At 36.4% G+C, this 12942-nt stretch overlaps 1 protein-coding gene across 1 annotated transcript in view; it reads left to right on the top strand.

The window, feature by feature from the left end:
* Positions 1–8963, top strand: part of ERO1B (endoplasmic reticulum oxidoreductase 1 beta) — a 60512-nt gene extending 51549 nt beyond the window's left edge. Inside the window, exons 13-16 of the mRNA XM_052640087.1 lie at positions 334–403; positions 3029–3115; positions 4099–4232; positions 8903–8963. Of these exons, the coding sequence (XP_052496047.1) occupies positions 334–403; positions 3029–3115; positions 4099–4232; positions 8903–8963 (352 nt within the window). The remainder of the gene's footprint in view (positions 1–333; positions 404–3028; positions 3116–4098; positions 4233–8902) is intronic.
* Positions 8964–12942: the final 3979 nt, after the last annotated feature.

The following is a 12942-nucleotide window of genomic DNA, read 5'->3' on the forward strand; positions in this document are numbered from 1 at the left end:
TTAAAATGAGCATGGAGGAAAGTTGGGTTAAAAAATGCTTAAGATAAATTGTGCATTACATTTTTTGAAATGCTAACAATGTTTTACATTTTTCACATAAATTGCTATTAAGTTTTTAGGTTATTTCTGTCAAAATTTCTTCAAAACCTTACAGTCTTACAAATTACAAAGCCCTCTTTTACCAAATAGTTATATGTAAACTATTGCCACTTTCTCATGTTACCCAAACCTTACACATGAGTAAATTATGAATTTTAAATATTTGTAGGGATAGAAAATTCTACCAGAACTTGAATTTTTCATCTGTAACTTATAATATTTTCGTTTCATCAGGTCCTTTCCCATGCACTTTGACGAGAAATCCATGTTTGCAGGTGACAAAAAGGGGGCCAAGTCGTTAAAGGTAAAAAGTTCTTGATTGGTGGGAAGAGTGGAGAGCAGCTGACTGGTTGTGTTTTAATATTTTTCCTCTAAACTTCCTTTCCCAGTTCTCAGTCTGGTTGGTCTGATTGGATTTTACTGTAAATGATACAAAAAAACTCATCTCAATTCCTTTTTTCTCTCTAGTTTGCCCCCCTGCTTAGTGAATCTTCAGTTGTAGCTCTAATGACACCTTTGTAATTGTCCTTTTAAAAGACATTATTTTGAGAGGAAGTTTTCTTTCTTTTCTTTCTTGTCGTTTTGATGCATCTTAAAAGCAATCATGCACTGTTAGCCACTTAGAAGATAGTAATAGCATATTTTCAAAAGTTTATCTTATGAACTATTACAGTTTTTCAAACTATTATGTTTTTGCACTTATGGACTAACATATAAGGCAAAAATTATCTGTTGACTTGGGATATCAGAAAGAGACTATATTTTAGGAACATTATGAAACTTCACATTAGGAGCACTTCATTTTTATTTGCTTACAGCAGAGGGCCCCAGTCTCCCGGATCTGATGCTTGATGATCTGAGGTGGAACTGATGAAATAAAGTGCACAATAAATGTAATGTGTTTGAATCATCCTGAAACCATCCCCCCTCCCTGTTCATGGAAGAATTATCTTCCATGAAACCGGTCCCTAGTGCCTAAAAGGTTGGGGACCACGGGCTTACAGTAATTAAGGAATACATTATACCTTTACAGTTTGATAAAAGTATTTGAAATTGACTGGCAAATAGTCTTCTCCTACAGCTCTATACTTTTTTATATACAATTCTGAAATCCAAAAGCTCCAACCACTGGAACATTTTTCTTATGTTTGGTGCAAGTTAATTTGTTAGCAAAACCTAACCTGAACTGATGTAAAGATAGTGAAAGTGAAGTTGCTCAGTCGTCTCCAACTCTTTGCCACCCCATGGACTGTGGCCTACCAGGTTCCTCCGTCCATGGGATTTTCCAGGCAAGAATACTGGAGTGGGTTGCCATTTCCTTCTGCAGGAGATCTTCCTGACCTAGGGATTGAACCTGGGTCTCCGTCATTGTAGGCAGACGCTTTACCGTCTGAGCCACCAAGGAAGTCTAACCTGAACTGATGTAAAGATAGTTACAGTGTTTTTTTTAAAAAATTCTGCTTTGTATGACTATTATTACATTTTGCTACAAAAACAATCATATATTTGATTATAAGGTGTTGCCATATACTCCAGTAGGATGTTTCTAATAAACAGTGTTATGTACTTTATTTCTAAAATGTGAAAAATTCTGAATTCTGAAACATGTTTGGCCCCAGGATATTTTAGATGTAGACATGCTACAAGAACGAATAAATTAGTCAGCGTTGCTTAGTATTTCTGAAATGAAATAGTTTAGCCACACTGTATTTTAGTTTTGGAAGGTTGTTTTGATTTATGGTTTTAGAGGTATATTAGTATTATGGTATTTAACATAATGTTAATTCATTTTTGTAATGCTTCCTACTTTATAAGTGTTTATATAAGTTTTATACTTTTGATCAAGACAACTATAATTATGTATCTTTTTTTATAGATGAGGAAGGTAAGATTGAGACCAGACTAAAGTTTCACAACTAGCTTTTAAAGTGTAAAATGCTGGAGATTTGGTTTGCTACTTTTCAAAGGTATATAAAGGAGAATTTAAATCCATTTTTCCATCTGCTCCAAAGCATGTGAATTCTATGAGAATGGAGCACAAGGGAGTTTTTGGATGTTTCTATTGTTTTTCTTTTGGCCAAGCTATAGATTCCTCCAAACACTTTGGGCAGCAGGGCTGGGCTTTTGATGGGCCAGAGTTTTCAGGTGACTCACTCCAGCCCTTTGCAATGAAACATTTACCTCAGTACAATAAAATGATGTTTATTTCCTACACTTGCCCAATGAAAAGGATGAGGAAACTTTCTCTTAGTTAGTGTTCAGAAGCTGAGACTGACCTTAGTGTCATAGAAAGCCGTGCACAGATCACAGGCAGAAGAGTTACCTAATTGTGTGGGGAACTAACACAGCACCATTCAAGGATCCAGTGTGTGAGCGTCCCTGGAGAAGCAGCCTTAGCGAACGTGGGGGACTGCGAGACCACACGCTGTGGCCATCCATGCTGACAGAGCACGTGCAGAAATGTGGGGTCATCCTAAGGAGAGGCGTGGGAATTGATCATTGTTCCAGGACTAGCTTTCTGATTCACGCTTACACAAAGCAGTGCATCTGAAATACATCAAGCGTAATGTAGATATGTATTTGCCACTGGTTGTATGCAGATATCAAATGGAAGCAGCAGTTAAGCTCGTTCAAAGTAAAAACCATGCATGATTTACTCGTGTCCCCCACAGTGAACATGTTGGTGCATTGCATGGAGTAGCCTCTCATTAAAAAATTGGTTGAATTAATATATGGAGTGAATTTTATAAAATGCTATTAATGTTAGCTATTTCATATGCATGCTATGCTGTACAAATCCAGATTATTTTCTTCATTGTTGAAAAACACAACTCATTCATTAATAAGCTTCAAAATGTTTTTAGAACTCAGATAAATGCAGTTTAATTTTTAACATCTAATCAGAATGGAAATATTTTCTGCACATTAGGAGGAATTCCGGTTACATTTCAAGAACATCTCCCGTATAATGGACTGCGTGGGATGCGACAAATGCAGGTTATGGGGGAAGCTACAGGTTTGTGTGTGGTTTTCTGTTCTGAAACTGTTACTAACCTTACATTTCTGCACTGAGAAGTTGAAAGTTTTTGTTAAAATGTCCTCATTGTTCATTGAATTAGAGATCCAAAGTGTGGTTTTGCTATTTTATTTATGAAAAAAATTAGTGTGTTATATGTATGTGTGTAAGGTTGTTTTTTCTGTTATTCTAGGTTAATGATTTTGGTTTTATTATATCTGTTTCTGTTGGTACAATATCAGATTTCATTTCTGAAGTTGGGTGATTATAAATAGATTGTATTGGTATTTTACATACCTATTTAGAAGGTAAAATGTAATCATATAAAAAACTTAATTATCAAATTTTAATCCCTGACTTGGCATCAGTGATCAGAAGAAGGAGGTCCCCTAGTCAAAATAGGAAAGTCTGCACAGCAGGCCCATTTCCCTATATATTTCAATGTAAAAAGGCTTGTGTGATATTTTCTATCATCTTTTTACAAAGATGATAGTAAGTCATAGAAAGTCAGGAGATGGAATATTTTTTAATGGTGACTACACTGAAATCAGATTTTTCTTTTTCTCTAGTGGTAAGAATTGAGAAATTATTAAGTGTAGGTATGAGTAAGAACTTATAATGATTTCTAAGTTTTGAATTGCTAGGGGCTAGAAAGAATGCTTTCAAGGTTACATATTGAACACTTTTAATCCTAATGTGATATTTTCTTGGTTAAAAAAATGGCATTTTAGTAATTTGGAATAGTATGATGTATATCCAAAAGGTGTTAAACTTTTCAGGTCCTTAACAGCTTCAGTAAATTTATCATATGCATAATCTGTGAGAAGTAGAAACTATATTTTGCATAGTTGAATATTTTGGTGAAAAGTTCAGTTCATTTGAATTTCCTGCCATCGCATCACAATGACTGAATGTTTCTTTAAACTTTTATAGTTATTATTATTATGTGAATTTAATTACAAGTTTGTCACTATTTTCTTTAGACTCAGGGTTTAGGAACTGCCCTGAAGATATTATTCTCTGAAAAAGAAATCCAAAAGCTTCCAGAGAACAGCCCATCTAAAGGCTTCCAACTCACTCGACAGGAAATAGTTGCTCTTTTAAATGCTTTTGGAAGGTGAGAACTCTTCTCATGGGCTTCCCTGGTGGCTCAAATGATAAAGAATCCTCCTGCAATGCAGGAAACCTGCATTCGATGCCTGGGTCAGGGAGATTCCCTGGAGAAGGAAATGGCAATCCACTCTAGTATTCTTGCCTGGAAAATTCTATGGACAGAGTAGCCTGACGGGCTATATAGTCCATGGGTTGCAAGAGACAGACGTGACTTAGTGACTAAACAACACACAACAACAACTCCATTTATAGTTATTATAAAATGTTGGCTGTATTCCTGTGTTGTACAGTGTATCCTTGTAGTTTATTTTATGTATAATAGTTTGTACCTTTAGCTTGTTACCCCTATATTGTCCCTTTCCCTATCCTCTCCACCACTGGTCACCACTAGTTCTCTGTAGCTGTGAATCTGCTTCTTTAAATCTGTTTAAATCTAAATAAAATTAAATTGAGAAAGAACCAGATATCAACTTCCTCAAAATTTCTCTCAGTCTCATAAGGAATATTCACAAATGCAGCCCTTCCAGCTTCAGTTCTCTAGCTCAGTTCAGTTCAGTTGCTCAGTCGTGTCTGACTCTTTGGACCCCATGGACTGCAGCAGCCAGGCTTACCTGTCCATCACCAACTCCCAGAGCTTACTCAGACTCATGTTCATTGAGTTGGTGATGCCAGCCAACCATCTCATCCTCTGTCATCCCCTTCTCCTCTCGCCTTCAATCTTTCCCAGTATCAGGGTCTTTTCCAATGAGTCAGTTCTTCACATCAAGTGGCCAATGTATTGGAGCTTCAGTTTCAACATCAGTTCTTCCAATGAATATTCAGGATAGATCTCCTTTAGGATTGACTGGTTTGATCTCCTTGCTGTCCAAGGGACTCTCCAGAGTCTTCTCCAACATTACAATTCAAAAGCATCAATTCTTTGGTGCTCAGGGCTTCCCTGGTGGCTCAGAGGTTAAAGCGTCTGCTTCCAATGTGGGAGACCCGGGTTCGATCCCTGGGTCGGGAAGATCCCCTGGAGAAGGAAATGGCAATCCACTCCAGTATTCTTGCCTGGAGAATCCCATGGACGGAGAAGCCTAGTAGGTTACAGTCCACAGGGTCGCAAAGAGTGGGACACGACTGAGCGACTTCACCTCACCTTTCTTTATAGTTCAACTCTCACATCAGTACATGACTACTGGAAAAGCCATAGCTTTGACTAGAAGGACCTTTGTCGGCAAAGTAATGTCTCTGCTTTTTGATATGCTGACTAGGTTGGTCATAGCTTTTCTTCCAAGGAGCAAGCATCTTTTATTTCATGGCTGCAGTCACCATCTGCAGGGATTTTGGAGCCCCCCCAAAATGAAGTCTGTCACTGTTTCCATTGTTTCCCCATCTATTTGCCATGAAGTGATGGGACCAGATGCCATGATCTTCGTTTTCTGAATGTTGAGCTTTAAGCCAGCTTTTTCACTCTCCTCTTTCTCTTTCATCAAGAGGCTCTTTAGTTCTTTTTCACTTTCTGCCATAAGGGTGGTGTCATCTGCATATCTGAGGTTATTGATATTTCTCCCGGCAATCTTGATTCCAGCCTGTGCTTCATCCAGCCCGGCATTTCTCATATGCATATAAGTTAAATAAGCAGGGTGACAATATACAGCCTTGACGTACTCCTTTCTCGATTTGGAACCAGTCTGTTGTTCCATGTCCAGTTCTAACTGTTGCTTCTTGACCTGCATACAGGTTTCTCAGGAGGCAGGTCAGGTGGTTTGGTATTCTCATCTCTTTAAGAATTTTCCACAGAGGCTGTTTTACCTTTCATTGCTCTCTAGAGAGTGCTGGACTCAGTCAGATATTAGCATTCTGGAATCCCGGCCCTGCCGTTTACTGGCAACATGAGCTCAGGTACATCATTCCTTTCTCCCAGTTTATCTCCTTTCTCTGTACCATGAAGATAAGTAAAAATCTTTCCCATGGAGTTAACATGAAGGTAAAATGAGGGTCCACGTGACACTTTTAAATTATAAGAAGCCCTCTGAAGTCCACGGCAGTAGGGCTGGTGGTGATGGTAATTTACAAACACCACTGGGCGTTCAGTGCTCTAATACACTCAGTACTTAAAAATCTGTCTATTTTTCTATGACTAGACTAGATGTGAGAAACCTTTCTTTTCTTAAGGGTTATGATACTCAGGGTGGGATGGTTACACAAATAAGGAACAGCCTAATTTAATCACCCTTATCTTCCCAGGAAAACAAATAACAGCCATCTGCTTTTTAAAGCTCTTAAAATATTCATCTTTCTCTACCCTTAATTATTAAAGTAATTCATGGTCATTATAGAAAATTTAGAAAAACATGTGAAAGTAATTAATAATTGTGAATCAGATCTGTTCATTGTATCTTCCACCTGATTATCAGTTCATTTATATAGTAAATGATTTTGGCTGCACTAACCACAGAATTCTTTTGTTATACTTTGGGGAGTTTGTGCACTCGTTCTTAAGTGAACTGGGAGTTTTCCTGGTCTAACAACCTATATAATGCAGTTCTACCTCAGCTAGGGCACCCAGCGCAGCATTGCTTTGTCCATAATGCTAGTGGGCAGAGACAAACAATGAGGGCTGTTTTTGGTTCTAGCCACAGAATGCTGGGAAATGTGCTTTCTTTATTTTGAATACTCTGCAAATGTCTTTGCTACACTAGCAGCCAATTTTTGATAGTTTCAGCATTTCTATCAAATGGTTTATTTTCCTGGGTATAGATAGAGAGGGGATTAATAACCTGTTGAGTCCTACAGCATATTTTAGTGTCCCTCTGAAAGTACCAGTGAAGCAGTAGATCGATGCAGCCATGCTGTGTCTGTCTGAGCATAGTAACAGGGAGTGTGGGCACTCTGTCCTGTGTCATAACGTGTGAGCTCTCGGATGCATCTTCACAGAGACTCAGGTCCCACACAGTGCTGCCGAGTCTGTACTCTCCTTGTAAAATGTTAGCTTGTATAAAACCTTGAGTTTTCTGATACTCTCCATTTTTGTGTCTAAATCAGACTTTGAGCATACTTTTTTCAACTGCTGCTCTTTACTGAGCTCTCTTTTCTTTAGTTAAGGGCCTTGGTCTCTACCGTATCTTCATATGTATTTTGATAGTTTTTTTTTTTAATGGGTAATTTGAGGTACAGAATATGATTTTACACATTTATTTTGCTTAATAATCATATTTTCTCCTAATAAACATTTTTACTTCTCTAATATTCTGAGGATTTGAGTAAGAATTCATTTTCTGTTCATCTACAGCTTGTAAGAGTATAAAGAAAATGTTCTTGAGACCATAGAGAACATAGATGTTTTTTGAGAGGCCGTATGGTCCTGGGATCTGATGAGCCTGTTAGAATCCTACCCACTAGCTGAGTGACCCTGAGAAAATTACTTGATTTATTTAAGCCTCAGGGTTCCTAAATGGGCGTCCCAGGTGGTAATAGTGGTAAAGAACCTGCCTGCCAATGCAGGAGACCTAAGAGATGCGCCTTTGAGCCCTGGGTGGGGAAGATCCCCTGGAGGAGGGCATGGCAACTCACTCTAGTGTTCTTGTCTGGAGAATACCTTGGACAGAAGAGCCTGGTGGTCCATAGGGTCACAAAGAGTCCAACACAATGGAAGCAACTTAGCATGCACAGTGTTCTTAAAATATAAAATCAGGATTAATTTTATCTACTTTGTAGAGTTTTTTGTTTTGTTTTGTTTACAATTAATGAGATTACATGTGTGATGGGCTCAGAACATTGCCTACCATACCTTAAGCTCTCAATATAAGAAAAGTTATTACTTATTATGTACTTAAAGGCGCTCAAAAAAATAAAAAGCTCAGTACTGTATTCTATATTATCTTAAGTTATAGAAAGAAAAACGTTAAATTTTTATTGTGTAAACCTGAACTATACATAAGGATAATTGAGCTTATAGAATTTCTTTTTTAATGATTCCCATTTCAGAGTTTTACTTCTGAGTTTGGGCTCAGAAGTATTTTATTCATTCATTCAGTCAGCCAGTAATTATTTATTGAACACTATAAATATGGGTCCCTAGAGAAGGAAATGACAACCCACTCCAGTATTCTTTGCCTGGGAAATTCCATGGACAGAGGAGCCTGGTGGGCTACAGTCTACAGGATCGAAAAGTTGGACACGAATAAGTGACTAACAACAACAAATAAATATGGGTGGCTGGAGGGCATAGGGATTCAACAGTAGGCAGATAAATAGAATCTGTACCTTTGTGTTAAAATAGATCAGTGTTTGTGTCGAAACAAATCCATTGTTTGGGGAACAATAAGAAAGAATTGGACATTTACAGAGGAGTGTGCAAAATGAATTTTTAAGGCCAAATGTAAATGATTTGAGATTCTTTATTGTAATAAATCATCATATCACTGTTCCCATCCATCATTGATCTAGAATTTGTTGCTAATAGGAAGTAACTTTGCCCCTTCTAAATCAAAAGTAACAAACTACAGCTCTGTTTTGCCAGTCTTTAATAATTATAGCATATGCTTTAAAAAATGGAAGCTTCATTGTTCAGTGAAACATTATTTTATTTTCAATTTGCTTTCAAATTATAGTCCATATGACAGCATCAATAATATGAAATGTGCACACATCATATTAGCTGTACTAATATGCTTTTTTTTTCTCTTGTAGGCTCTCTACAAGTATAAGAGAGTTACAGAATTTCAAAGTTTTATTACAACACAGTAGGTAATAGAGGCTTTTATATGTCTAATTAGAGACAAAGTGACTGTGTGAAGCCTTTTTAGTCTTGGACATTTCAGCAAAAGGAGACTAATCAGATGTCAAGAATTCTGAGCTCTTAAAGAGAAAATTCAAATGTTCACTTGAATATTTATGCTTCTTAATAGATTATCAACTAGAGATATTTATAAATGAAGTATATACTTTTAAAACATGTAAGTTATACTAATTTTGTGTTTAATTCCATGTGTTACCATCTGTTGAATATATTCTGAACAGCAGAATATTCACAAAGAGTTGGCTTTGTGTTTATTCTGTTCTTTATTTCCAGTAGTCAAACTTAAAAATGTCTATGTCTCCATCCAAGTAACACTGTTAACAGTCTGTTATGGAAAAGGAGAGCTAGAGAGCAAATGATGCTTAGGGCCGGTATCAGTAACAAAAATTTGTCAATGATTTTTAAATGTATTTAGCCTTGCCTAGCTCGGTGTGTCACCATCTATCATATGAAAGTGTCTGCGTGATGAATGACCCTTTCAATGTATAATTACAGTAGTTACTTAAGAATCCCTAAGACTCCAACTTCAATGTCATTGGTTTTAAGATTTTTACTTGCTGTTGTTGTCGCTGTTCTGTTTTGGTCTAAAGGTGAATAAATATCTTCAGCAAAGGTGAATAAGTACTGTCCCCTACGCTACCCATTCAGATTCCCTGGCCTGCAGTGGGCTGGCTCAGGATTCTTTGCTGAGAATCTAGAAAACAGTTTCTGTTGGTTTTGTGTCTCTTTGCCCCTACTCCAAGTTTAGAAATTTTTGTTTAAGAAAACAAAAATGGCATAAATACTTAACAGTTTCCATATTGATAAAATTTGAATGGGATTATATGGATTTATAACACCAGTTGGAAACATTATATACACAAAACTTACTATTTTAAAGTAAGCATTTTTAAAGGATTTTATTTTTGAATACAGTCTATGCAATCCTCTCTCAACCTGATTTTCTTTGGTGTTTAAATAATTAGTTCATACTTCTGTAAGCTTCCTTTTTCCTTTTCTTTTTTAGTTCTTTGTATATAAATGAACTTGCAACTTGTACCAACAGATGACTTTATAAGTTCTAAACTGTCATTTTCTAAACCTGGGATTTAAATATATTTAATATTTAAAATATTGATTATTGTTAAAGGTGTTAGTGTATATATAATGTGATTAATTTGGAAGGTTGCATCTGTGTAGAAGTAATGCGGGTATCAGTCTTTTATGAAGTAAATAAGTGCTCTTAAATCCACATCTTATCCTGCCAAAGTCTGAAATGTCTTCACTGATGGTTTAGTGGCATATTTGTACTTAGTTGGTTCATCCCCCCTTTAAAAATATGTAGCTATCCCTTGCAGGGATATGGTTGAGGGGGAGTAAGAGCTCACTAGTTATTTTCTTACCCAGTTTCTAACCCTTGTAGACCTGGAGTTTTCATGTTGTTGATGGTGGTGGTGGTATATTTTTGTTGAATAAAACAGACTGATTTGGTTGGCGCCTCCTCCACTTTTTGTTTTCATTTTTAGGGATACAAGTACTCTCTGGTGGGAAAGGGGGACCTTAAGGTAAATTTGTCTAAAAAGTTGAATATCTAGGTAATCTTGCTGGTAAATTAATAAGAATTATTCTTAGTGTTTTTCTAAGAAAATGTGAATGTTTTGCACTTTGTCTATTATTACTGTAAGTTTAAAAATCTTTTTGGTAGTGTTACTTCACCATTCTCCCAGTTAAAGTCTATTGTTTAAGTTCTATTTCCTGGAAAAAAATCTTTTGTCATTTCCATTTGTTTTCTTTACTGTGATTCGTTTCAAGCTTAGTTAAAATTGTGTCTTAGAGTGAGTTCTAGGAATTAAAAATTCTAGTTAGGGTAAAAAATTCTTTTAAAGGTTTTAACAAATCTTTCACTATCAAGAAAATAAACAAATGAAGTAGTCTTAAGCTGAAATCTATTTGATTAACTTTACCATAAATGAGATTGTTGGGGGGAACCTACTTTTTTGTGTATGTGTATATTTCTTAAATGAATGTGATAGAAATCTCTGTTTTGTGAGCCTAGTGATGTTTTATGATCCCTGTGATACAAACTTTTTTCCAACTCCTACTTTTTATTGTGAAGTGATATTGGAGTACTGACTGCATTGTGACAATGCTTGGCTGGCAATACCTCTTGGCATTTTGTCTTTATCTCATCACCTAATTTAAAAATCCAGCACTTGATAATATAACTTGACAGAAATGATTGTACCAGCTGATAAAGTAATGAAAATGAAGAGAAGGAACATATTCCTTCCTTCAATAGCGTGGTTTTTTTTTTTTCCCTTAAGTGACATCTGTGTAAATTAGAAATACTCTGTATTAAAACTGATAAGCTTAAATGTTTCTCTTGTGTTGATTCTTAGATTAAGAGGAGGATCAGACAGAATATTAGAATGGTTTTTTACAGTTTTGAAATTTGCTAAGTCAAATGTTTTGACACTTTAACGTTGTGAATTGTTCAATACTTGTAATCTCTGTATGTCTATGAAACACTGTGCCATATTCTCCAACTTTACCTAGGTGCCACTGTATATAAGCAAGGACAGCTATTTTGATCTCCATCAGCATTGCCTTCATCTGGAAATTTGGGAACAGTTCACAGTAAGCCTCCCAGCAGTTTTGCAAACTGAAGTACCTGCAGAAACCATAGCTATTCACCAAAATACACAGACTGGGTGCATGGTATCATGGAAATTATTTGGTAAAACAAAAACAACACAGACACATACCAGGTTTATGTGTATTCTATTTGAAGTAACATCTACAGGTGCAGCTTTGATTTTGAACAGAATTCCAAATGATTTGCTGTTGTACCCACAAGATTACAGAAAATGTGAATTAAAGTAAATGTTTCTGCAATCTTCCTATCCTGTTTTTTTTAAACCCCTTTTAAATGTTTCCTTTTATGAGATGAAAATTTGGTTATAATTGGTAGAGAATAGAGAAAATAAGTAGTCTGTGGTTGTTTCCTTTTTAAAATAATTGCAAGCATTGGCAGCCACTGTTGAAGGGCTTTGCATGGGTTATTTATCTTCTCAGGAGCCCTAACAGGTAGGTACAATTACTTCTCTGTTTTTAAATCAGAAAACTGAGGAGAAGAGAGGCTAAGTAATTTGTCCACAGTCACATTCTAGGTTGTGGGACTAGAACTTGAAACTAGAAAGTCTTACTCTGGTGCCTCTGCTCAGAATGTGGTATATTTGTGTTATTTTAGAAACTGGCTTATTACCAGTCAACTAAAACCTGGGGAGCTTTTAGTATCTTTTGACTGATACTGAATCTCATAAAGCTTTTTAAATATATTTTATTTAATTTTTTGAATAACTAATACATTCACATAGTTCAAAAACCAAAAAAAATATGAAAAGCTATACAGTGGAATGTCTTCTTTCTGTCTTTGGCCCGACTTTCCATACTGCACATCCTTCCCCCGCCCTTACCACAAATAACCTCTGTTCTTGGTTTCTTATATTTCTGTCTATACATTTTTAAGGCATATACAAACAAATACAAATGGAAAGTCTCATTTTTTCCTTCACTTTTACCCAAAGAGTGGTGGTATATACATACTGTTTGCTTTTTTTCACTTAGTTTTTCTTGGTAGTCTTCCCATGTCAATAGATAACTTAATCACACTTCTTTTTTTAAGGTAACTGCTTAGTATTCCATTATATGAATGTACAGGGCTTCCCTCATAGCTCAGTTGGTAAAGAATCCACCTGCAATGCAAAGACTCTGGTTTGATTCCTGGGTCAGGAAGATCTGCTGGAGAAGAGATAGGCTACCCACCCAAGTATTCTTGGGCTTCCCTTGTGGCTCAGCTGGTAAAGAATCCACCTGCAATGCAGGAGACCTTGGGTTCAATCCCTGGGTTGGGAAAATCCCCTGGAGAAGGAAAAGTCTACCCACTCCAGTA

This window comes from Budorcas taxicolor, chromosome 5 (genome assembly GCF_023091745.1).
Source record: "Budorcas taxicolor isolate Tak-1 chromosome 5, Takin1.1, whole genome shotgun sequence".
Classification (NCBI taxonomy): domain Eukaryota; kingdom Metazoa; phylum Chordata; class Mammalia; order Artiodactyla; family Bovidae; genus Budorcas; species Budorcas taxicolor.